Here is a 27,506-nt window from a genome sequence, read left to right as displayed (position 1 = left end):
GAGGAAACCCACCAACATCCCAGAGTTGAAGCTGTTCTGTACGGAGGAATGGGCGAAAATTCCTCCAAGCCAGTGTGCAGGAATGAGCAGAAGTTACCGGAAACGTTTAGTTGCAGTTATTGGGGGTCACACCAGATACAAAGGTTCACATACTTTTGTCACTCACAGATATGTAATATTCGATCATTTTCCTCAATAAATACATGACCAAGTATAATTTTTTTGTCTCATTTGTTTAACTGGTTTCTCTTTATCTACTTTTAGGACTTGAGTGAAAATCTGATTATGTTTTAGGTCCTATTTATGCAGAATATGTGTATATAATATGAAGGGTGCTATATAGGTGCCCAACCCAACACATACTGGAAATGGAGGCACACGTAAAATAAACAAAAAGATTTAATTTTTTCTTCACCAGTAAGCACACGTCTTGCCCATGTCCCACAGGCAGTACACATTCCCAAGCACAAAACACCAAATACAACACACAATAAAGTACTCTCCTCTTCCTCTTCCACTCCTCCCAGGCAACCTCATCCTCCTCCTCCTCCTGATTCTGGCTCTTTGAGTGGTGGCTGCTTGCCCCTTTTATAGTCCACCCGGAAGTGCCCCAGGTGGTTGATCGCCGAGTTCTGGGTGTGGTGAATAAGCTGCCCATACGGGCTCAGTAGTCCCAGCTGCAGCAACCCCTGGCAGTGCGTGTGGGACCCAACAGGGCTGCACCCAACTCCAATTCCCTTGGAGCCCTGCGGGAAACTGAGGCACTGCTCCAACCCAGGGGGACGTCCATCTAGCGTCCTGAGGGAGGTATTGCACCCTCCAGGGCTGCTCCCCTTGAATATAAAGGGCAGGGTTGTCCCAGCCAGGCATGGACCCCGGCTGCCTTCCACTATATATATATATATATATATATATATATATATATATATATATATATATATATATATATATATACACACATATACACACATATACATACACACACACACAGTGGGTTTCACTCTTTGTTATATTGCAGCCATTTGCTAAAATCATTAGCAGAAAAAGAAAAACTGAAATCTCACCTGGTCCTAAGTATTCAGACCCTTTGAACCCTCAGTATTTAGTAGAAGCCCCCTTTTGAGCTCATACAGCCAGGAGTCTTCTTGGGAAAGATGCAACAAGTTTTTCACACCTGGATTTGGGGATCCTCTGCCATTCCTCCTCAGGTTGGATGGTAAACGTTGGTGGACAGCCATTTTGAGGTCTCTCCAGAGATGCTCAATTGGGTTTAAGTCAGGGCTCTGGCTGGGCCATTCAAGAACAGTCACAGAGTTGTTGTGAAGCCACTCCTTCGTTATTTTAGCTGTGTGCTTAGGGTCATTGTCTTGTTGGAAGGTAAACCTTCGGCCCAGTCTGAGGTCCTTAGCACTCTGGAGAAGGTTATTGTCCAGGATATTCCTGTACTTGGCCACATTCATCTTTCCCTCGATTGCAACCAGTCGTCCTGTCCCTGCAGCTGAAAAACACCCCCACAGCATGATGCTGCCACCGCCATGTGTCTTGCACTGAGGAGAGTCTTCCGACAGGCCACTCTGCCATAAAGCCCTGACTGGTGGAGGGCTGCAGTGATGGTTGACTTTCTACAACTTTCTCCCATCTCCTGACTGCATCTCTGGAGCTCAGCCAAAGTGATCTTTGGGTTCTTCTTTACCTCTCTCACCAAGGCTCTTCTACCCCGGTAGCTCAGCTTGGCCGGAAGGGTTCTGCTCGTCCCAAACGTCTTCCATTTAAGGATTATGGAGGCCACTGTGCTCTTGGGAACCTTAAGTGCAGCAGACATTTTTTTGTAACCTTGGCCAGATCTGTGCCTTGCCACAATTCTGTCTCTGAGCTCTTCAGGCAGTTCCTTTGACCTCATGATTCTCATTTGCTCTGACATGCCTTGTGAGCTATAAGGTCTTATATAGACAGGTGTGTGGCTTTCCTAATCAAGTCCAATCAGTAGAATCAAACACAGCTGGACTCAAGTGAAGGTGATCTCATGGATGATCAGAAGAAATGGAAAGCACCGGAGTTAAATATAGGAGTGTCACAGCAAAGGGTCTGAATACTTAGGACCAGGTGATATTTCAGTTTTTCTTTTTTAATAAATCTGCAAAAATTTAAAAAAATTATTTTTTTTGTCTGTCAATATGGGGTGCTGTGTGTACATTAATGAGGGAAAAAATTAATTTAAATGATTTTAGCAAATGGCTGCAATATAACAAAGAGTGAAAAATTGAAGGGGGTCTGAATACTTTCCATACCCACTGTGTGTGTGTATATGTATATATATATATATATATATATATATATATATATATATATATATATATATATATATATATATATATATAGAGTCACAAACTTGACTCAGGGTCATAGAAAGTTTTGGGCCAGTCACCAGTGTATTTGGTTTCCTGGTTGCAAAATGTACACAGCACTGATGTGCACAAAACCGAACTGAGGGGATAGGGCAAAGGTGAAGGCTTTTAAAGGGGAAGACAGGAAGTGAGATCAAAGGGGTTGGGCTCATGAAGGTCTTCCGCTATAGGTTCAAGCCCGGACGTGACATCACAGGGGCCTTCACCATAGGCTCGGTCCCAGAAGTGACGTCAACAGTGCCAGGTGGAATCTCTCGTGAATGGTCTGCAGGAAAGGGAGAAAGTCAGTGCACACTGCCACATCCTGGTATGAGTCGCAACTGCCCTTACTCAAGCCCTTTAGCTGCCTCCCATGCGCATGTGTGTGACTATATATATATATATATATATACTGCTCAAAAAAATGAAAGGAACACTTTGAAAACACATCAGATCTCAATGGGAAAAAGAAATCCTCCTGGATATCTATACTGATATAGACTGGGTAATGTGTTAGGAACGAAAGGATGCCACATCATTTGATGGAAATGAAAATGATCAACCTACAGAGCCCTGAATTCAAAGACGCCCCAAAAATCAGAGTGAAAAAATGATGTGGCAGGCTAGTCCATTTTGCCCAAATTGAATTGCAGCAACTCCAAATTGTACGCAGCACTTTGTATGGCCCCTGTGTTCTTGTATACATGCCTGACAACATCGGTGCATGCTTCTAATGAGATGACAGATGGTGTTGTGGGGATCTCCTCCCAGATCTGGACCAGGGCATCACTGAGCTCCTGGACAGTCTGAGGTGCAACCTGGTGGCATTGGATGGACCAAAACATAATGTCCCAGAGGTGTTCTATTGGATTTAGGTCAGGAAAGTGTGGTGGCCAGTCAATGGTATCAATTCCTTCATCCTCCAGGAACTGCCTGCATACTCTCACCACATGAGGCCAGGAATTGTCGTGCACCAGGAGCCACTGTACCAGCATAGGGTCTGACAATGGGTCCAAGGATTTCATCCTGATACCTAATGGCAGCCAAGGTGCCTTTGTCAAGCCTGTAGTGGTCTGTGTGACCCTCCATGGATATGCCTCCCCAGACAATCATTAACCCACCACCAAACTGCTCATGCTGAATGATGTTACAGGCAGCATAATGTTCTCCATGGCTTCTCCAGACCCTTTCACTTCTGTCACGTGCTCAGGGTGAACCTGCTCTCATCTGTAAAAATCACAGGGCACCAGTGGTGCATCTGCCAATTCTGGTATTCTATGGCGAATGCCAATCGAGCTGCATGCTGCTGGGCAGTGAGCTCAGGGCCCATTAGAGGACATGGGGCCCTTGGGTCACCCTCATGAAGTCTTTCTGGTTGTTTGGTCAGAGACATTCACACCAGTGGCCTGCTGGAGGTCATTTTGTAGGGCTCTGGCAGTGCTCATCCTGTTCCTCCTTGCCCAAAGGAGCAGATACTGGTCCTGCTGATGGGTTATGGACCTTCTATGGCCCTCTCCAGCTCTCCTAGAGTAACTGCTTGTCTCCTAGAATCTCCTCCATGCCCTTGAGACTGTGCAGGGAGACAGCAAACCTTCTGGCAATGACACGTATTGATGTGCCATCCTGGAGAAGTTGGACTACCTGTGCAACCTCTGTAGGGTCCAGGTATCGCCTCATGCTACCAGTAGTGACACTGACTGTAGCCAAATGCAAAACTAGTGAAGAAACAGTCAGAAAAGATGAGGAGGGAAAAATGTCAGTGGCCTCCACCTGTTAAACCATTCCTGTTTTGGGGGTCATCTCATTGTTGCCCCTCTAGTGCATCTGTTGTTAATTTCATTAACACCACAGCAGCTGAAACTGATTAACAACCCCTCTGCTACTTAACTGACCAGATTAACATCCCATAAGTTTCATTGACTTTATGCTATACTCTCATTAAAAAGTGTTCCTTTAATTCTTTTGAGTAGTGTATATATATATATATATATATATATATATATATATATATATATATATATATATATATATATATATATATATATATATATAAAGAAGGACTTCTCCCAGGCACCTTTCCACAATCTTTTCCCAATAATAAGCCACAAATTACACAATAAATGATCAATAATCGATAATTCTATTCTTCCTTCTCCCTCACCTCCATTGAGTTTTGCCTGCTGCCTCCCAACTCTGACTTTCCCATATGTGTCAGCAGGCTTCCTGTTATGCCAGACCTGGCAAATCCACCACCAGCTCCTTGGTCTTGCTGGTGTTCAGTTGTAGGTGGTTTGAGTCGCACCATTTAACAAAGTCCTTGATTAGGTTGCTATACTCCTCCTGATGCAGCCCACCATAGCAGTGCCGTCAGCGAACGTTTACACGTGGCAGGACACCGAGTTGTATTGGAAGTCAGATGTCTGTTGGCTGAACAGGACCGGAGAAAGTCCAGTCCCCTGCGGCGCTCCTGTGCTGCTGACCACAATGTCAGACCTGCAGTTCCCGAGATGCACTGATACGATACTGAGGTCTGTCTGTATGATAGTCCATGATCCATGGCACCAGGTATGATTCTACTCCTATCTCTGTCATCTTGTCTCTAAGGAGCAGAGGTTGGATGGTGTTGAAGGTGCTTGAGAAGTCCAGAAACATAATTCTTACAGCACCACTGCCTCTGTCCAGGTGGGAGAGAGGGATTGGTGTAACATGTAGATGATCCCACAACAGCCACTTTTTCATTTAAAAACAGCTTTTTTTTTTTTTTTAAACTAAAATGACATCTGCCCATGTTGGCGAATTCACATCATTTACAAAAATATCTACGCCCACACTAAAATGACCAAAAGTTCATTGGACATCACCATTGACAATAAGAAAGGCCTCAGAGCTGACCCCTCATGTAATCCCACCTCCTTCACTCCTACAGCAGACCTCGCCATGGTCACACTCCCCTCGTTCATATCCTGTACCACTCTCACGTACTTCTCTGCCACTCCCAACTTCCTCCTACAATACCACAGCTCCTCTCGAGGCCCCCTGTCATTTGCTTTCTCCAAGTCCACAAACACACAATGCGACTCCTTCAAAGGCGTATGCGCAGATATAGGGTGGTCCAGATCTAATTATGTAATTTTCATTACGTTATAACTGAAGTTTATTGCATAGTAAATCGCCCGAAAAACCTAGGACCATCGAGAAGTGTGTGAACTGACGACATGAAGAATCAATCGTCTTTGCGCCGAACTGGAATTGTCCCCGCATAAATCAGTCATCCAGATGATCTGGATCTGCATCATTCTATCTGGACCACCCTGTATTTATTTATGTGTGTACACAGGTGGTCTTCAATTCAAACTTTGTGTAAAAATATAAAAGTTTTATGTTTGTTTTCTCTAATCCAATGCAGACTAAAATCCTTGAGTTACGTCAGCGAGGGTCCATTTGAAGAGGAGGATCCAGCATTGGTACGTGTAAAGGGTTAGCAGTTTCTTCTCCTTTTCTGCTCAACAGTAAATTTGCTTTTCCTTTAATTTTTCAGGGCGTTTGGGCGGCGGGGATGGGGGTTTGGCACTGGTTAGTATGGCTGCCTCTGACAATGGGTTCAAATTACAGCTTGGGGAGCTGTAGGTTATCTCCTGGTTCTCCAGGGTTCCTCCCAGATCCACATGTGTTAGACTGATTGGGGATTCCATAATATCCCTGTGTTGTGTGTGTGTGTGTGTGTGTGTGTGTGTGTGCGTGTGCCCTCCATGTAGAGATGGATGCTGCCTGGCTGAGCTCCATCACTACCAAGTCCCTGATCCATTTGAAGTGAGTTGGATTTGGAGTGGCTGGTACATTTTTGTGTGGAGTTTGCATCTTCTCTTTGTGTCTCTCTGTAGCTTTATCTCCCTCTCATTTCTCAAAGATGGATGTTTGCTTGGGGGTGAGTGTGCCCCCCTGCCATAGACGGGCCCACTAGGCCTCCCCTGTGACCGTGACCCACGTGAAGCAAGACTGATTAGGAATGAATGGCACATTTTGTGAAGAGTTTACATGTTCTTGTGTCGGTAAAGCCTCCTGCTTGTACCAATGCGATCATTTCAACAACCGTCAAGGAACAGGAGTCGAGAATTGCACTGGTAGAGGAAATTTGGGGGGCTGTGGGGTGTAGGTTTAGTCAGAGTCAGGAAAACGAGTCCAGACTGTAAGATCTGCCACACAGCATCTCAAAATGAGTTGCAGTCCTAAAATGACAGGTGCGAGTCGAAACAAAAAAGAAACGGAGCAGAGAGAATAACCAATCACCAACTCGAACATCAAAAGGGTTTTTGGAATCCACGTAGCGTGATTTTCCTGTGGAGAAAACGCAGTCGTGCGCACGACGATACGTTTTGTTGCATGTTAGTGTGGAAAATGTGCAACGTACCGCATGTTTACGAACCATGCTGCCCTCCTCCGTCGTGGTGTGAATGAGGTACGTGAATAGAACGGACTTTACTATTACGTACGTTAACCGCTGTGGAAAAGAACCCACGTAAAGATGGACGTTTTCCAACCCAAAACTCCTAGCCACTCTTTTTAACGTGAGTTTTGTGTCTTGTGATCACGAAATTCAAGTGTCAGTTTTGTGAAAGTGGATGCGACTCGAAACTTTCCTGTTTCACTAATGACCAGTAACCAGTTGAGTGTCAATCTGTTTGGTTTAGAGCAGGGGTCCTCGATGACGGTCCTGGAGGGCCGCAGTGCCTGCAGGTTTTTGTTCCAACCCAACTGCTTAATAAGAAGCCCTTATTGCTTAAGTGACACTCCTGCTTCACTTTAGTGGTCTCGCTCGTTAAGATTTTGAACCCTTATTGCTTATTTTGGTCTTAAACAGCCGTATTCTTGGTTTTTAATTGCTCCTAATTAGCAATAACAGGCAAATGACAAAAGAGACCAGTATTTCTCCATTTAGCTTGTCACCATTTACACCTCTGTGTGTATTCATCAAGCACTATTGGGTTTAATAAAATACCTGGAAGGAAAGTGAAGAGAAGAAAGTGAGGGACTGAGAATTACTCCTCCATTTTAGCCTTCAAATCATTTGGATGAGATCCTTAGAAAGGGGAAAAAAGTCTAGGATATGAGAATGACCTGACATAGCAGAGTCAAAACACTAACAAGGCATGAAATTAAATTATTGGCAAGAAATGCTTTCTAATTAAGCAACTGGGTTAGAACAAAAACCTGCAGCCACTGTGGCCCTCCAGGACTGGGATTGAAGACCCCTGGTTTAGAACATCAATTCTTAGACAAAATGGGTTCCGGGTTACCTTGCCTTTGTATTCAATGTGAAGAGGTCTGTTGTGTTCAGTCGTCATTTCTGCCGGAACGCTAGAGGGAGTGTTAAAGAGTGTGTTACCTGACGAAAGGATAGGAAATGAGTCGGGGGGGGCTGGGGGGATTTGTTGTTTTTTTTAAATACTCATAAAATAAAGATGTGAATGCTATGAGTCACCCGTGGCTGGCTAATTTATTATGCTCTGGTCACAACGGGTTCACTCATGGCTTGTGAACTGTCTGCCGATGAGTCGTCGCGCGCAGTTGAACAACAACCTTTTATTTCTGTCGCACATTTTCATACAAATAATGGAGCTCAAAGTGCTTTACATGATGAAGAGAAGAGAAAAAAAAAAGACAAAGTCAGAATAAGAAAACACTAATTAACATAGAATAAGAGTAAGGTCCGATGGCCAAGGAGGACAGAAAAAACAAAAAGAAAATTCCAGATGGCTGGAGAGAAACAATAAAATCTGCAGGGGTTCTGAGGCCACAAGACCACCCAGTCCCCTCTGGACATTCTACCTAACATAAATGAAGGAAGAACTTGATGATGATGGTCATGTTGACTTCTGGCCTTTAATCCATCAATGTAGGAACATCACGGTGCTTTGATTAGGTGGTGGTGGTGCAGGTCGCCACCACAGAAAACCGGGAAAAGAAACAGAAGAGGAAGTGGGTGTTAGTACGGATTTTAGAGCCACCATGAATAGTTAATAAAATGAATTGAATATACAGAGTATCTGGATTAAATTAAAATGAAGTTGAGATAGATAAATGGATAGATAGGAAAGACACTATAAGATAGATAGATACTATATAATAAAGATAGATACTTTATTAATTCCAAGGGGAAATTCCCATACTCCAGCAGCAGCATACTGATAAAGAACAATAATAAATTAAAGAGTGATAACAATGCAGGTATAACAGACAATAACTTTGTATAATGTTAGCATTGCCTAATGACTGTTGGTGGAGATTCCTCAAGGGAGAACCCCTCTCAATCACTCGGTGGTCATGAAGAGGGTCTCGAAGTTGCTAAGAAATGCAACATTGGGTTATGAAAAAAAAAAAACACACTTGGAGCTCTTCACTTTTTGTCACCTGGTCCTGTCACACTTGTTCCCAGATAGTCCCTCAGATTGACAGATACTCGATTGCCTTGACCTCTTTTAGTAATAGTGTTGTTGTACTGTAATGGCCCCTTTTGAAAATCCCTTTGGATAAAAGCATCAGCTAATCGGGTAAATGTAAAAGTACAAATGGATTCTCTATTCTACTGAACGCTAAAATGAAACTAAAAAGTGGCAGTTCAGGGTGTGGGGTGTAGACCTGGCTCAGACACAGGAAGCAGAGGGTGATGGTGAGAGGAACCTCATCAGAATTGGGTGAAGTTAAGAGCGGTGACCAGCAGGGGGCAGTGCTGGGGGCCACTGCTATTTTTAATATCTATAAACGATTTAGATAGGAATATAAGGAACAAGCTGGTGAAGTCTGCAGATGATACCAAGATAGGTGGATTAGAAGATAATTTGGAATCCGTTATATCATCACAGAAGGACTTGGATGGCAGGCAGGCTTGGGCGGATTTGTGGACGATGAAATTTAATGTCAGTAAATGTAAAGAATTACACATGGGAAGTAAAAATGTGAGGTTTGAATACACAATGGGTGGTCAGAAAATTGAGAGTCCACCTTATGAGAAGGATTTAGGAGTCAAAGTAGACTCTAAGTGTTTTGTCTCTGTAGAGTAATATTTGACTCTGTTTTCCCCTTTTGTATTATTAATGTGTAACCTTTGTCAGAATTCCTCAAATCTCACAGACTTACCACTGTTTCTAAGTTATTGTACTTTATAACTTCTCCCCACCTTCCCTTCTACATGTAATAACCTCAGGCAATTAGGTGTAGTAAAAGACAAGCAGGCGTGTACAACCTACAATGTATTATAGATAATATTCATAAATAATAACAATACATTTGAATATTGACAACCATACAACCTGATAAATGGTGATGTGTAGTTTCAGGCGGCACACAGACTTGTTAGTTACTTAAAATGTCTCAAGTTAAGGCCTCATTTGTGGTCAGCTTTCTTCAGGACGGACAGCATGCCTGTCTCAATATGGCTGCCGAGCTGTGCTCTCCATTGTGTTGTCCTTTTCTGTTCATGGTGTGTGAGATGCTCCTTCATCATTTGGTAAGAGAGAGTAAGGGAGTGAGCACATTTATAGATTTTTCTGTCCGACCCCTAGAGCCAATAGGACGTCATAGTACTTAAAGGCTTCTGGTACAAGCCAGTTCCAAACAGCCATACTTCAGACCAATGGGGGTACAGAGCATCTTCACACCTGCCACGCCCCCAAACCATATGTTAAGGTAAAGCTTGGCAGTTAGGTAGCCTGGCTTTCCTGTGCTTGAGAGAGACTTTAGCAGAGAAACACTGGCCAAACTGGTTTGAGGAGCTTCCCCCAAATCCTGTCGTAAAATTCAAAGCGATTCAGTCCGTTTGTAAACATGAATGCTTCTCACTAATGTAACACTTATATTACATTTGCTTTGCCTAAGTTACAAATAAAGACATATAAAATATTTATCAACTTCTATGCAAAATCGCACATCACGACACTAAGCTATCAACTTCCAGACAGTGTTCAGAAGTAATTAAGAAGGCTCACAGAATGTCAGGTTATATAGCGCCTTGATGTGTGGAGTACAAGTCACAGAAGGTTCTGCTCAAGCTTTATAACACACTGGTGAGGCCTCATCTGGGAACCTGTGTGCAGTTTTGGTCTCCAGGCTATAAAAAGGACATAACAGCACTAGAGAAGGTCCAGAGAAGAGCGACTAGGATGATTCAGGTATACAGGCGATGAGTTAAGAGGAAAGATTAAAAGAGCTGAGCCTTAAGGAGATGAAGAGGAGGCGTCACTGAATTGTTTAAAATGATAAAGTGAATTAGTCCAGTGGATTGAGATGGTGACTGGATTTAGGAGTCATAGTGGACTCTACACAATCAACTTGCAGACAGTGTTCAGAAGCCATTAAGAAGGCTAACAGACTGTCAGGTTATATAGCGCCTTGATGTGTGGAGTACAAGTCACAGGAGGTTCTGCTCAAAGTTTATAACACACTGGTGAGGCCTCATCTGGAGTCCTGAGTGCAGTTTTGGTCTCCATAAAGACACAGCAGCACAAGAGAAGGTCCAGAGAAGAGCAACTCTGTTGATTCAGGGCTACAGGCGATGAGTTATGAGGAAAGATTCAAAGAGCTGAGCCTTTACAGATGATGAAGAGGAGACCTGACTGAAGTGTTTAAAATGATGAAGGGAATGAGTCCAGTGGGTCGAGATGGTTATTTTAAAATGAGTTCATCAAGAAGACGGGGACACAGTTAGAAACCTGTGAAGGGGAAATTTCACACAAACATTAGGAAGTTTTTCTTTACACAAAGAACGACAGACACTTGGAATAAGCGACCAACTAGTGTGGTAGACAGTAAGATGTTAGCGACTTTCAAAACTCGACTTGATGTTTGTGTGGAAGAAATAAGTGGACAGGACTGGCGGGCTTTACCGGGCTGAATGGCCTGTTCTTGTCTCGAGTGTTCTAGTGAACAAAAACCCGCACAAAGTGTGCAAGCATAAAAAAAATATATAAAAATTATGAAAAATCATAACCCTGGTTACTCCGGTTTTCCTCCCGAATCCTAAAGATATACATGATGTTTGATTAATCTGTGATCCTTGAATGGTCAAGAGTACACTCTGCTGGGGTCTGCCACTCTGTCCAATGGTGTTCAGTGCTGCCAACTTAAGCTCCACCTCCCCTGGCACCTTGTGTTGGTCGTGATCAGCCTGGCAACTTTCATTATTTTTCTTCCTGACTGTTCCCTTATCTTTGTAACTTTTCAAATGTAGTTTCCAGGGTTTTGATGACCAAGGAATCTTTTTTTAATTTCAAACTCTTTTTTTTTTATCGATGTTAAAATTGATTTTTGTTGTCCAGGGGCATCTTTTTTTTATTTGTACTGTTATATTATGCACCCTAGCAAAGTGGTATTCTTTTTTTTTTGTCGGTGACCGGAGAAGAAGCACGATTGTCCAAAGCCAAAACAATCGGGAGGTCGATGGACATTAAAACTGAAGCCAACCTGAGAGACAAAAATCGTAGTTTAAAAACAAAGCCAGGGAACGGCCAATGCAAGACTTTTTTGAAATGGTGAACAGGAAGTTTTAAAATGGGTTTCGTTATCCTTTTAACTTGTCGTATCGTTATTCGATTGTCATGACTTCTGAGGACACGCCCCTAGTAACGTGGGCCACCATCTTAATGATGAAAGACATAAAATGGTGGCACCCGTAAATAACCAGAGTAGTGGCAACAATGGCCAGCAAAATATTACAATAAGTAATAAAAATAATCTTTACACTTATATAATACCTTTTTCATTACTCAAGGTCCTTTACATAGTGAGTGGGGAGCCATGTCAACCACCAGTAATGTGTAGCATCCACCTGAATGATGCAACAGCAGCCATTTTTATGCAAGTATGCTCGCCACACATTTAGGTGGTGAAGGAATGAGAGATGGGTGGCACGGTGGTGCAGTGGGTAGCACTGCTGCCTCACAGTTAGGAGACCCGTCTGGGTGTTCGCTTCCCGGGTCCTCCCTGCGTGGAGTCTGCATGTTCTCCCCGTGTCTGCGTGGGTTTCCTCCCACAGTCCAAAGACATGCAGTTTAGGTGGATTGGCGACTCTAAATTGTCCATAATGTGTGCTTGGTGTGCGCCTTGCGGTGGGCTGGCACCCTGCCTGGGGTTTGTTCCTGTCTTGCGCCCTGTGCTGGCTGGGATTGACTCCAGCAGAACCCCATGACCCTGTGTTAGGGTATAGTAGGTTGGATGATGACTGACTGACATTTTCCAAACATTAAAAACTGTGGAAATTTCAGAGGGTGGAAAAAGGAGGTGCCACAGATAAAAGCTTCCCCATCTTGAAGTGCTTCCTACATTGGGTTCATATTCTGTGTGAATGAAGCACAATTGGGCTATTGACGATCCTATCATATTTAGGGTGGCACGGTGGCGCAGTGGGTAGCACTGCTGCCTTGCAGTTAGGAGACCCGTCTGGGTTCGCTTCCCGGGACCCCCCTGCGTGGAGTCTGCATGTTCTCCCCGTGTCTTCGTGGGTTACCTCCAGTTAAACTCCGGTTTCCTCCCACAGTCCAAAGACATGCAGGTTAGGTGCATTGGAGATTCTAAAATTGTCCCTAGTGTGTGCTTGGTGTGTGTGTGTCCTCCGGTGGGCTGGCACCCTGCCCAGGGTTTGTTTCCTGCTTTGCGCCCTGTGCTGACTGGGATTGGCTCCAGCAGACCCCCGTGACCCTGTAGTTAGGATATAGCGGGTTGGATAATGGATGGATGGATGGAGGAGTGAGAGTTAGCCAATTAGAGACAGGGGATGATTAGGGGGTCCACAATGAATAAGCTATGGTGGGCAGTTTATTCCGAACGTGGGTGTTTCCAAGGTGTTTTTCCACTTCTGTACACTGGGGGGGGCTCTGGGTCATTTGTGGTCCCTGGACACTTTCATGTGTTGTGTTCCCCCCGGCCAAAAGGAATTGTAACCTTTAGGCAAAATGTCAGACAAGTGAAGAATTGTGATGTGAATTTCCCCTTGGGATTAATAAAGTATCTCGATCGATCAATATCAAAGTGAGCCACGTTTAGGAGTTTACCGGAGACCTCAGGCCCCAAGTTCATAATAACAATAATTCTTTATATTTATATAGTGCTTTTCCCACTAGTTAAAGAGTTTCAGTGAGTGAGGAGCTTCACTTCAACCACCACTAAAAGCAAGCATCCACCTGGATGTTGCAGTGGTAGCCATTTTTGTGCCAAGACGCTCACCACACATTAACTGTTAGGTGGCGAAGGGGTGAGAGAAAGAGAGCCAATTAGGGACACCTGCCCCTTTATGAAGGACAACCAGGGATCTTTAATGGCCACAGAGAGTCAGGACCTTAGATGTTACATCTCATCCAAAGGACATCATCATTTTTTACAGTTCAGTGTCCCCGTCACTGCTCTGGGGTATTGGGATTTTTATTTTTCAGTGTATTTGAAGCAAAGCCACATCAACATCATGATAGTCCCAAAGTTACAACCCAAAAAGTCAAAACTGTGAAGACATAAATAAAATTCAAGGCATGAATTTAAACATCGGATTTGGGATTTGTAAGCCAAAAGGGGACACGTAACCAGAGCCAAGGTCAGCAGACGTTGAATGAAATCAAGGAAACAAAACTGTAACTGGAACAAATAGGATGAGTTATTAAAAGTTTTTATTTAGACGAATCAAAAATCTCAGATGGCCGAGTGATGCACACGCTGATCTTTACACAGTCGCGATGATGACGTCACGCATCACAACACTCCCGGTCATCCCGCACGTGATGCCTGTTAGAAATTTGTATTTCAGAAGATTCCCCCTAATCATCCCCAGTCTCTAGTTGGCTAACTCTCTTCTCACTTCTTCACCACCTAAATGCGTGGCGAGCATACTGGCATAAAAATAGCTGCCGGGTGTTCTTACTCTTGTTTGGAGGGATTGTCTAGCCCAAGAGTTCCCAAACTTTTTTTTCTGCCGCAGACCCCTTTACCAAAAACTTTAAACACTAGAATTACCAGAGTCTACGAAAAAACTCGTAGATCCGGCCCACCTTAAAACCGTTCTCACTTCTCTGCCACCGTCTTTTGTCTTCTAAATGTGCCGATTAAAACGAGCAGCAAGTAGCCGGCTATTCCATCTCCCACCGTCGCAGAACGTTCATTAAGTTTTCCCAGCTCATGTCTTGTTGGATTATCTGACTCGTGACTCAACTGCTTCAGCGGGCAGTGAGGGTGGAAATAAAGATGCTAGATAGATTGTATACAACAGGCAAAAATAGCGACCACTTGATAACAGTATTAGCTATTATAAAGGAAAGCATGAATTAATGAACAGAAATAACAGCGATCGACATTTTAAACTTAACAATTTACTTAAGAAAAAAGACAAAAACGCCCCAGCACACAGAAAGCAGACGCTTGCAGGTAGGCAGAGTGGCGAAGGTTTTAAAAAAAACACTTCCTCCCCAGCGGGGAATCGAACTCTGGTCTCTGAGACACGGTAAGCATGCCGGGCACTAAGAAACAAATCTTAGCGCTACGCCAAGGCAGTTATTGCAGCATTCTTGAACCTTTTGTGATAGTGCTTATTTGATCTTTGGAAATCAAGCTTTACATATTCTATAGTTTATGCCTACATTTTGTAACATTTATTATTAAAATATGAAAATGTTTCTGTTTTAACAATGTGTTTACACAGATTACTGTAGAAACGTAACACACGTGAAATTCATGTGTTCCAAATAACGATCTATTATTTTCCACTCTGAAACTCCTGCAGTTAAGTCACGAGTCAGATAATCAAACAAGACATGAGCTGGGAAATCTTAATGAACGTTCTGCGACGGTGGGAGATGGAATAGCCGGCACATTTAGAAGACAAAAGACGGTGGCAGAGAGGTGAGAACGGTTTTAAGGTGGGCCGGATCTACGAGTTTTTTCGTAGACTCTGGTAATTCTAGTGTTAAAACCGTCGACCCCCTAATCATTTACTTTACTTACTCAAATTAATACATTTGTACAATACTCAATATTAAGTATTTCACTAGATATCAAACTTTTCATTTTAACTCTTTCAGGGCTGATGTCAACTTTTGTCAAAAGGAGGAGATGACGATGGTAATCAACTGTAAACTGTGCCAAAACAAACCGTTTTGTTTTAGTTGGACTCTTGTTGCTAGAAGGAAAGTTAGCTTCATTAGTTTGACCGAGATTTTCTGCGCTCGCTTGAGTAGTAAGGTGCAAACAAGAGCAAAAATGGCACTGACATAATGGCGAGAGATCAAAGCAAATGTGTAAAGCAAAATACTCCATGGACAACGTTTTGCCTATTATCGCTGAACTGGACTATGACTTGCCGGACTCCGATTTTGATACAAGTGATCGAAAACGAATGTGAGGTTCCAGCTTGAGCTGACACGCCTATGGCAAAGTGTGCCAGGGAGGACTGCCATTTAACAATGGTAAGAGGTAGAAACCAGATTGCAATGCACTGCGATCATGACCGCTGCTGCCGCTGCCCCAGCCACACAAAGACAGCCTGGCAGCAAGTCTGCCGCACATTTGTGGCAAACTGGCACCCTCGGCATGCAGCAACAGACATTTTATGTTGATTTCTGTGTGAAACCATTGTTTTTCAGAAAAAATATTCAGCCCTCAAAGAGTTAATCACTTGTAATTAATGATTAACGATATTGAAGATAAAAGGACTACGTTGTATGCCGTTATCTCGTGCAACATTTAATATCGAAACCTGCACTAACGAAAATTAAAGCAAAAAAATGAGTTTTTATGAAATAAATATGTAAATTCAAAATAAGTACAAATAGTCCAAGCTGTACTGTCTGCATTTCTTTTTTGGTTCAGTCATATTGTTATCTGAAGAAATAAAAACTTTTATTAGCAAAAAATTTCAACAGCCCCGTGTTAAATAAACAATGTACGTACTTACTTGAAACAGAAGATTTTTGTTCCAACTCGAATTAATAAACGGTGTCGTCTGATTTTCTTTTTCGTAGTACTGCTCCTCAATAAATAATTATATTCAAAGTTCAAATCACAAGTACATGTCACATCAAACGAACCAATTTATAATGTTTTATGAAAGCATGACCGTAGAAGACTGATAGATTCTGCTAATATCGAATATCCGGCGTGTCGTCCCACCGCGAGCAAGTGTGGACATTCAACGTTTTTTTATGTCCACGCTTGCTTCGATTTGTTCGATAAGACAATGCACAGACATGTTTGTGCTACGTGAATTTTCATGCATTCTTACATGTGACTCTTTTAATGACACATTTTACCTTTTCGTTTGCAAGTTTGGTATGTACTGTGTTTTTATCAAAAAAAGTGTGTTTTTTTTTTGGTTTGTTTTTTATCATTTTACTTCTTAATTAGGTACCTATTGGAATCCTAGATATTTTGAAGTAACAAACAAATAGAAGTAGTAAGGGGGTCTGTTTTTGTTGTTGTCATCGACCCCCAAATTTTTTTTATTGAAACTATCGACCCCTAGAAAGTTCAAATCGACCACTTTGGGAACTCTTGGTCTAGCCCAAAGATCAGATTTTTACAATCAGTTTTATGAAATTCAATTTATTTTATGACCAGCAGCCACACCACATGCACTTCAAAATAAAGTCATTCACCTGAAGTTAAGCCCGTTCGGGCCCAGCCAGCACTTAGATAGGACAGCGGTTCCCAAACTGTGGTACGCGGAGCCGTTTCAGGTGGTCGTTTCATCGCAGTCCCTGAAATTTAATTTATCTGTGCAAAACCCTTTATGAGAAGCCTGTTGTGAGCAAAAACCAATGAAACTGTTTAAATACAATAATACGTGGATTCGCAAATTTAGTGTGGTGTGAAATTTCGTCATCTGAATAAATAAAACCTATTATTATTCGAATCAGTATTTAGTTCATTTAACGCTACCATAATTCTGTTTCGTGGAAGTCAACTTCTACTTCTTCACTGTTTGAGCTTTTGGTCATTAGATGAAAGCACAACGCCGACACTATTTAGTCTTCGGTAACTCTGCCTCACAGAAACTGCGCCCGCTTGTTGTTATACGTGCACTGCCGCCGGCTGTATCGCATCGTAGTCACTACAGTTTATTTTTTTTGTATAGCCCAAAAAATCACACAGGAAGTGCCGCAATGGGCTTTAACAGGCCCTGCCTTTTGACAGCCCCCCAGCCTTGACTCTCTGAGAAGACAAGGAAAAACTCCCAAAAAACCTTAGTAGGTAAAATGGAAGAAACCTCGGGAAAGGCAGTTCAAAGAGAGACCCCTTTCCAGATAGGTTGGGCGTGCAGTGGGTGTCAAAAGTAGGGGGTCAATACAATACAATACACAGAACAGAACAATTCCTTAAGACAGCATAATAATAAAAATTTTAGAAGTACAGTTTAACAGTAGATGATATGACATAATTAGGTTTGGATATTTTTAGAGTCCTGGAGACCTCATCCATCTAGCTGCCTCCCCATTTGGCCATGCCACGGCTGAAACGTTGCTCCGATGAAAGGACCCTCTTTCCCATGATTCCTGTGATCCTCCATCAGGGATGACTTTACCATAGGCAGGCAAACAACTTGGCAGGTGGGCCGTGGCACCAATGGCCACATTTGGGTACCGAGAAGAGAAACAGAATAGGTGAGGGTTAGTATTCAAATATAATTATCATGTTACTTATGTTATAGTGCTAATGACTAACAACAGAGATGCAGTCTGTACAGTTAATCAGCAGCTCTAGTCAGGATATGCTAAACTGAAGTAGTGAGTCTTCAGCTGGGATTTAAAGGCTGAGACTGAAGGGGCATCTCTTATAGTAGCAGGAAGACCATTCCACAGTTTAGGGGCCCTGTAACTAAAAGCTCGACCTTCCTCTGTTATTTTATTAATCCTTGGAATCCTAAGCAGACCGACTGGCATCTTGAGATCTTAATGTGCGCTCAGGTTTGTAAGTCATGAGAAGTTCAGACAAGTAAGCCGGACCTTGGCCATTTAATGCTTTATATGTTAAAAGGAGGATTTTGAAATCTGCCCTGAACTTAACTGGGAGCCAGTGTAAAGATTTAAGAACTGGGGTTATGTGTTCATATTTTCTTGTTCTTGTAATAATTCTTGCAGATTAACTGGAGGCTGAATAGAGAACAGTTTGAACAGCCAGTGAACACCGCATTGCAGTAGTCAATCCTACTAGAGATAAATGCATGAATTAATTTCTCACAATCCTGTTTATTTAGAAAGCGCTTAATTTCCTAACATTTCTAAGATGGAAAAAACATGTTTTGGACGACTTTGTAATATGCGCTTTAAATGACATGCTAGAATCAAAGATAACTCCTAGATTGCGGGCTGATTCAGTAAAATTAATTGGGATTCCAACTGAGTTAAATGACGACAAAATATTGCTGTGATCAGCGTCATTCCCTCCAACAATTAACATCTCTGTTTTATCTGTATTTAAAGACAAGTAGTTCTCATTCATCCATTCCTTTAATTCACTAACACAACTAATTAAAGACAACATCGGAGAAACTTCATTTGATTTAAATGAAAGGTATAACTGGGTGTCATCTGCATACGAGTGAAAATTAACATTATGTTTCCTAATGAGAGATCCCAGTGGAAGCATGTAAAGTAAAAACAGTAAAGGTCCGAGTACTGAGCCCTGCGGGACACCATATTGAACTTCTGTGTATAATGATGGATCATTAGATTAGATCACTTGATCTAAGCCCAAAGCCGATACCATTTCGTCTTTGGTAACTGCGTCACATACAGGCCGAAGGGGCAGAATTTATCAATTTATGTACATGCAGACATTTTTTCATTCATTTTATGCAGAATTTCTTCTAATTCTTTAACTTATTCAGATTTCGGGGTGGTTTAGGCCCGAAACCCCCCCCCCCCCCCTTAAAGCTCTCCCTCCCTTTCAACAAGGTGCGGGTGGTACTTGATGTCCAAAAAGTTTGGGAACCCCTGAGATAGGAGACCTCGACTTAGGTGGTCATCCGTTTGACTTGCTTCACATCTCGATTCTGTTTAGCAATTCAAAACAAAAGAAAATTCAAATGAGCAGAAAGTTAATTAGCAGCAAAAAGTGGTCCCCAATTAAGAAAAGGGTTAGAATGAAAACCTGCAACCGCAGCAGCACTCCAGCACCAGAGCTTGGAAGGCCTATCAAATATTACCTTTGTATCTTTGCCTCTGGACAAGACGGTACACATTATAGTAAATTTAGTTAACAAACGTAATTATCTGTTTTAAAATCTAAAGTGCTATAACATTCACTTCATTTTTTTTCTTTCTTTTTCTCATCCCCCTTCCAGGATGAAACCAAGTTTCTAGACTTTGATGACGTAAAAACCATTACCATCCCATAATCTGGAAATTCCACAACCCGGATTTAAAACAGGCCGAGTTTCTGTGTGTATCCCTGCTGTCTGACATTTGGGAAACGAAAAAGAAGGAAGGCTTTTTTTTTTTTCCCCTTCACCCCTCCACTCCAAAAACTTAACATGGAAGTTGCATGTTAACCACAAACTTTTTTCCCCTCCTACCCTCTAACTTTTGTTAAATAAATTGTTACAATAAAATGCATGGTGATGTTGAGAGCTTGAATTGGGGTCCTGCTGCCGAGTGCCATTTCTGGTCAAAGTTATCCGAGCGAACTCCTCGACCGCTCAAAAGGATTTTCTGCAAGTAGTTAATTTACCAATATTTGAGCCAAAATACCCTGTGAGCTTATGAGCAGATATCAGACTTGTGGATTAGGCAACACGGGGGAAACGTTTGTTTCATGGATGTTGTGATGTGGCTTGATGTTCATTTTGCATTCATCCCTATAGAAGCCCATTGCCTCAGGAACTTCATCTCTGTCCTCCATAAAACCATCAGATTATAATTTTTTTTCTCGCTCATTACACTGGCGCTTCGTACTTCGAATTTAATTCATTTCAGGACGCCGTTGGAACTGCGAATTGTATGAAGTCTGAATCAATTTTCCCCATTAGAAATAATAGAAAGTGAATTAATCCGTTCCTAGACACTGAACAATACCCATTTCGGTAAACTTAAACCGCAAAGTCACATAATACAGTGGTGTGAAAAACTATTTGCCCCCTTCCTGATTTCTTCTTCTTTTGCATGTTTGTCACACAAAATGTTTCTGATCATCAAACACATTTAACCATTAGTCAAATATAACACAAGTAAACACAAAATGCAGTTTTTAAATGATGGTTTTTATTATTTAGGGAGAAAAACAAATCCAAACCTACAGGGCCCTGTGTGAAAAAGTAATTGCCCCCGAACCTAATAACTGGTTGGGCCACCCTTAGCAGCAATAACTGCAATCAAGCGTTTGCGATAACTTGCAATGAGTCTTTTACAGCGCTCTGGAGGAATTTTGGCCCACTCATCTTTGCAGAATTGTTGTAATTCAGCTTTATTTGAGGGTTTTCTAGCATGAAGCGCCTTTTTAAGGTCATGCAGGTCATAGCATCTCAATTGGATTCAGGTCAGGACTTTGACTAGGCCACTCCAAAGTCTTCATTTTGTTTTTCTTCAGCCATTCAGAGGTGGATATGCTGGTGTGTTTTGGGTCATTGTCCTGTTGCAGCACCCAAGATCGCTTCAGCTTGAGATGACGAACTGATGGCCGGACATTCTCCTTCAGGATTTTTTGGTAGACAGTAGAATTCATGGTTCCATCTATCACAGCAAGCCTTCCAGGTCCTGAAGCAGCAAAACAACCCCAGACCATCACACCACCACCACCATATTTTACTGTTGGTATGATGTTCTTTTTCTGAAATGCTGTGTTCCTTTTACGCCAGATGTAACGGACATTTGCCTTCCAAAAGTTCCACTTTTGTCTCATCAGTCCACAAGGTATTTTCCCAAAAGTCTTGGCAATCATTGAGATGTTTCTTAACAAAATTGAGACGAGTCCTAATGTTCTTTTTGCTTAACAGTGGTTTGCGTCTTGGAAATCTGCCATGCAGGCCGTTTTGCAGGCCAGTCTCTTTCTTATGGTGGAGTCGTGAACACTGACCTTAATTGAGGCAGGTGAGGCCTGCAGTTCTTTAGACGTTGTCCTGGGGTCTTTTGTGACCTCTCGGATGAGTCGTCTCTGCGCTCTTGGGGTCATTTTGGTCGGCCGGCCAACTGTTCCATGTTTTTGCCATTTGTGGATAATGGCTCTCACTGTGGTTCGCTGGTACGTGTGTGTGTGTGTGTGTATATATATATATATATATATATATGTGTATGTGTGTGTATATATATGTGTGTGTGTTGTAAACAAGGCGCTTTATAGCGCCCGACCCGGCATAGAATAGGCAGAGGCACGTGTTCACACTCACAAATATTTATTTTTCTTCAGCTGTGTGACACGCCTTCCCGTGCCACACAGCCCAAACACAGTCCAAAGCACAAACACAAAGAAGCCAAACACAAACCCACACTTTCCTGCTCCACCACTCCTCCCAGGCAACCTCGTCCTCTTCCTCCCGATTCTGGCCTCGATTGCTGGGAGGCAGGCCCTTTTATGCCCCACCCGGAAGTGATCCAGGTGCCTGACCAGCTGGTCTTAATTGCACCTCCGGGTGGGGCTGATAAACCGTCCAGTGTGGTGGCTGGAACTCTGCAGCACCCCCTAGCGCCACCCCATCTCCCAACCGGGCTGCTGTGGTGGACTCCATGTCCCATGGAGCCACGGGGGAGATTGAGGATGAATCCAGTGCCAGGGAGACTGCCCCAAGCGCCCGGGGAGGTATTGCAAAGTCCATGATGGCTCCCCCGGGACGTATGCATCAGAGGCGTCCCGGCCGGGCATGGGACCCGGCTGTCCGTCACAGTGTATATATATATATATATATATATGTATATATATATATATATGTGTGTGTGTGTATACAATATATATATATATATGTATGCAGCGTGTAGAACAGTTTGCGAGGGGTGTCCCATGGTCATACAGCTGGTGGGCGGGTCTCTGTCAGTTGCTCTTGAGAGCGGGCACATGACCAGGTAGTGTGTGTGCTTCGAGTGTGAGGGTGGACGCGACAGCACCATCTAAGAAGAATCATATGTGAATCGCTGTATGCAGCATGTAAAATGCTGTATTGTATGTTGCCCTTTCCAGAGTTGCATCTTTTCATTCACCTACAGTCGTATCCTCAAAACCTACCCCAATTTGGACAACTGTGTCTTTCAGGAAGTGTTCACCCATCAATACATAATTATGTGGCGTATGCTATGCCGCGGGTTGGCTAGTAAACAGTGAAACGCTTGTGTCGCAGTAGCATCCACAGGCACACGCGTCACTGCATGAAAACTTAGGTTTCGTTGCTTCCACACTCATCTTGAATACCATATTTAATAGACCGAGGCAAAATATATTGCTGCACGCCAAAAACAAATAAAAAATAAACACTGAAAACACGAGCAAGAGAGGCTCTTACAGCAAAAGCGAGAGACGACTTGAGCACACAGCGAGCACACAGCTGATGACATTACAGTTAGGTCCATAAATATTTGGACAGAGACAACTTTTGTCTAATTTTAGTTCTGTATATCATCACAATGAATTTTAAATGAAACAACTCCGATGACGTTGAAGTGCAGACTTTCAGCTTTAATTCAGTGGGTTGAACAAAACGATTGCATAAAAATGTGAGGCAACTAAAGTATTTTTTGAACACAATCCCTTCATTTCAGGGGCTCACAAGTAATTGGACAATTGACTCAAAGGCAATTTCATGGCAGGTGTGTTCAAGTCCGTCGTTATGTCTTATCGATTAACAGATAAAAGGCCTGGAGTTGATCTGAGGTGTGGTGCTCGCATGTGGAAGATTTTGCTGTGAACAGACAACATGCGGTCAAAGGAGCTCTCCATGCAGGTGACAGAAGCCATCCTTAAGCTGCGAAAACAGAAAAACCCATCCGAGAAATTGCTACAATATTACGAGTGGCAAAATCTACAGTTTGGTACATCCTGAGAAAGAAAGCAAGCACTGGTGAACTCAGCAACGCAAAAAGACCTGGACGTCCACGGAAGACAACAGTGGTGGATGATGCAGAATCATTTCCATGGTGAAGAGAAACCCCTTCACAACAGCCCACCAAGTGAACAACACTCTCCAGGGCTTGGTCGGCGTATCGATATCCAAGTCTACCATAAAGAGAAGACTGCATGAAAGTAAATACAGAGGGTGCACTGCAAGGTGCAAGCCACTCATAAGCCTCAAGAATAGAAAGGCTAGATTGGACTTTGCTAAAGAACATCTAAAAAAGCCAGCACAGTTCTGGAAAACAGATGAAACCAAGATCAACCTCTACCAGAATGATGGCAAGAAAAAGTATGGAGAAGGCGTGGAACAGCTCATTATCCAAAGCATAGCACATCATCTGTAAAACACGGTGGAGTCAGGCAGTGTGATGGCTGCCAGTGGCACTGGGACACTCGTGTTTATTGATGATGTGACACAGGACAGGAGCAGCCGAATGAATTCTGAGGTGTTCAGAGACATACAAATCCAGCTAAATGAGTCAAATTGATTGGGCGTTTTCATGATGCAGATGGACAATGACCCAAAACATACAGCCAAAGCAACCCAGGAGTTTATTAAAGCAAAGAAGTGGAAAATTCTTGAATGGCCAAGTCAGTCACCTGATCTTAACCCAACTGAGCAGGCATTTCACTTGTTGAGGACTAAACTTTGGACAGAAAGGCCAACAAACAAACAGCAACTGAAAGTAAAGGCCTGGCAGAGCATTAAAAAGGAGGAAACCCAGCATCTGGTGATGCCCAGGAGTTCAAGACTTCAGGCTGGCATTGCCAGCAAAGGGTTTTCAACCAAGTATTAGAAATGAACATTTTATTTCCAGTTATTTAATTTGTCCAATTACTTTTGAGCCCCTGAAATGAAGGGATTGTGTTAAAAAATACTTTAGTTGCCTCACATTTTTATGCAATCGTTTTGTTCAACCCACTGAATTAAAGCTGAAAGTCTGCACTTCAACTGCATCTGAGTTGTTTCATTTCAAATTCATTGTGGTGATGTACAGAACCAAAATGAGACAAAAGTGGTCTCTGTCCAAATATTTATGGACCTAACTGTACACTCACTGCATAAGCGCCATCTGTTAGTGCATGTTTTTTACAGCACACACACTTTGGAAGTACAGTGATGACCAAAAGTTTGGAGAATGACCCAAGTGTCGGATTTCACAAAGTTTGCTGCTTCAGTGTTTTTAGATCTTTGTGTCAGACGTCTCTCTGGTAAACTGAAGTAGAATTATAAGCAGTTCAGAAGTTTCAAAGGCTTTTATTGACAGTGACATGAAGTTTATGCACAGAGTCCATATTTGCAGTGTTGGCCCTTCTTTCTTTTTCCAGACTTCTACAATTCACCCTGGCAGGCTGTCTGTCAATCAACTTCTGGGCCCAATCCTGACTGATGGCTGCAGCCCATTCTTGCATCATCAATGCTTGGAGTTTGTCACAACTGGTGGGTTTTTGTTTGTCCACCAACCTCTTGACCACAAGTTCTCAATGGGATTAAATGTCTGGGGAGTTGCTTGGCCGTGGACCTCAAAATTTCGATGTTTTGTTCGCTGCGCCACTCAGTGTTGGCCCTTCTTTCTTTTTCAAGATCTCCGCAATTCGCCCTGGCAGGCTGTCTGTCAATCAACTTCTGTGCCCAATCCTGACTGATGGCAGCAGCCCATTCTTGCAGAATCAGACTTAGTGGGTCTTTGTTTGTCCACCAGTGTCCTCTATGGGATTAAAGTCTGGGGAGTTTCCTGGCCATGGATCCCAAAATTTCAATGTTTTGTTCCACTTAGTTCTCACTTTTGCCTTCTGGCCTGGTGCTCCATCATGTTGGTCACCAAACTGTTGTTGGATGGTTGGGAGAAGTTGCTCTCAGAGGATGTTTTGGTCCCATTCTTTATTCATGGCTCAGGATCAGGGAGGCACCAGCAGTGCAGAACTTGTTCAGGACTGGCAGCCGGTAGGTGGACATGTGGTGAAGACTTTTGGAGGATGGCCTGGAGCGTGTCGAGAAGGGGAGCAAAGAAGACCTCAGATACAGATGGATATTCTGCAAATGGTACTGGAATTGGACTGCTGGGGGCGGAGTCATTTTCTCTGATGAATCCCCTTTCTGATTGTTTGGGGCATTTGGGGAAAAGAAAAAAAGAAAAGGTGAGCGGTGGCACCATCAGTCCTGTGTCAGGCCAACAATAAAGCATCCTGAGACCATTCATGCTACATGGGGTTGCTTCTCACTCAAAATCTGGCCAATGAATAAAAACTGGGACCAAAACATCCTCTGAGAGCAACTTTGGCCAACCATCCAAGAACAGTTTGGTGACCAACCTGAAGAAGCACCAGGCCATAAGGCAAAAGTGACAACTGAGTGGCACTGGGAACAAAACATCGAAATTTGGGGTCCATGGCCAGGAAACTCCCCAGACTTTAATCCTATTAAGAACTTGGTGGGAGGACAAACACAGACCCACCAAGTCTGATTCTGCAAGAATGGGCTGCAGCCATCAGTCAGGATTGGGCCCAGAAGTTGACTGACAGACAGCCTGCCAGGGTGAATTGTAGAAGTCTGGAAAAAGAAAGAAGGGCCAACACTGCCAATCTTGACTCTTTGCATGAACTTCATGTCATTGTCATTAAAAACCTTTGAAACTTCTGAACTGCTTGTAATTCCAGTTCAGTAAACCAGAGAAACATCTGACACAAAGATCTAAAAACACCGAAGCAGCACACTTTGTGAAAACCAACACTCGGGTCATTCTCAGAACCTTTGGCCACAACTGTAGAAGCATCGTTCAAACTCCAGATCAAATTTCTCATAAATTTAGCATTCAACACTATAGGGTGGTCCAGATCTAATTATGCAATTTTCATTTCGCTTTAACTTATTAAGTTTATTATATAGAAAATGACCTGAAAAATCTCAGACCATCGAGAAGTATGGAAACTGACGACATGAAGAATTGTCTTCGCGCCGAACTGGAATTGTCCCCGCATAAATCAAACTCATCCTGATGATCTGGATCTGCATAATTAGATCTGGACCACCCTGTAGAATTGTTTGAAGTACGAGGCATCGCTATGCTACAAATAACATCATGGGGTAAGCTGCAGATGACAAAAATGTTCACTTTTGGATGGAGTGTCCCTTTACATGATGGTAAATATAATTTTCATTGCAGATTTTTTTTGCCAGCACTGAAACTGCAACACCATTTTAATGGAAATTTATTTCTGCTCAAGTGCGCCACCATGAGGCCATTAAAGAGAAACGACAAAGCCAGGATCTTACTGACAATCTTTATTCTTCCAAAACCACATTTCACTGACCACCACATGCTGCGGGACATGTCGGAGCCATAAGAGGGTTGAATTTTTTTTGTTTTTAAGGTGATGTGATTTCATTCTCCTAACAGTTACGTTGTAATACATTAAGTGTAAGTGATTATCGGCGCTAAGAGTTTACATCGTGTTAGTCTTCGATACTGCAGGAAATGGCCTTTACTCTCAAAAAGTAAGGCATTTCAGGCAGGGGAATCCGGCTGGAAGGTGGATCATGTCTTATAAGGCATCCGTGTAAATCGCACTCGTGGCTGCCAGCGTGTCGGAGGTAACCGAAGCTTATTCACTTGCTCGTCCATCCACAACCTAGACATTGAGATATAATGCTTAATACAAAATTAAGTAGAAATTGTTACACTGTTTAAAAAAAACAAAAAACAAAAGAAGACTCCAACGAAGTGTAGTTTGCTTCCTGGTGAGCACTAGGCCTAGCTGTGCCTCTTGGCTGCCGACCGTCGGAGTCGTTTCTGCCCTGCGTCACGGCGTCCGGCCCTCCTACTGCGACTTCTTTTGGAAGACTGAGCCGTTGGCGACGTAGCCGTTGTGAAAGCCGTTTCTCATGTCGACGGACTCCGCTGTAGCCTTCAGATCTTGTCTTGGCGTCTTCTTCTTGTAAGTCTGCGAAAACAAAGATAACCGTGAGCTTCCGTACCTTTTAAAGCAGGCTTCACTGTGTGCCATGTAAAAGGAGTCCCGCGGTGGGCGATTTTTCAAATAAGTCATTCTTATTGAGCAAGT

General features: G+C 42.9%; 2 protein-coding genes across 2 annotated transcripts in view; one reads left to right on the top strand and one right to left on the bottom strand.

Annotated features, from left to right (window-relative positions):
- Window positions 1–19,922, top strand: part of sycp2l (synaptonemal complex protein 2-like) — a 139,738-nt gene extending 119,816 nt beyond the window's left edge. Inside the window, exons 30-31 of the mRNA XM_039754207.1 lie at window positions 5,791–5,848; window positions 19,696–19,922. Of these exons, the coding sequence (XP_039610141.1) occupies window positions 5,791–5,848; window positions 19,696–19,749 (112 nt within the window). The 3' untranslated portion in view covers window positions 19,750–19,922. The remainder of the gene's footprint in view (window positions 1–5,790; window positions 5,849–19,695) is intronic.
- Window positions 19,923–26,712: 6,790 nt separating this feature from the next.
- The window catches only part of elovl2 (ELOVL fatty acid elongase 2), a 61,070-nt gene continuing 60,276 nt past the window's right edge, over window positions 26,713–27,506 (bottom strand). The window contains exon 8 of the mRNA XM_039754018.1: window positions 26,713–27,386. Coding sequence (XP_039609952.1) covers window positions 27,264–27,386 — 123 coding nt within the window. The 3' untranslated portion in view covers window positions 26,713–27,263. The remainder of the gene's footprint in view (window positions 27,387–27,506) is intronic.

The sequence above is a fragment of the Polypterus senegalus genome, chromosome 5, assembly GCF_016835505.1.
Source record: "Polypterus senegalus isolate Bchr_013 chromosome 5, ASM1683550v1, whole genome shotgun sequence".
Lineage (NCBI taxonomy): Eukaryota > Metazoa > Chordata > Cladistia > Polypteriformes > Polypteridae > Polypterus > Polypterus senegalus.
The sequence above is the reverse complement of the archived record's forward strand: the minus strand, read 5'-3'. Positions and strand labels throughout refer to the sequence as shown.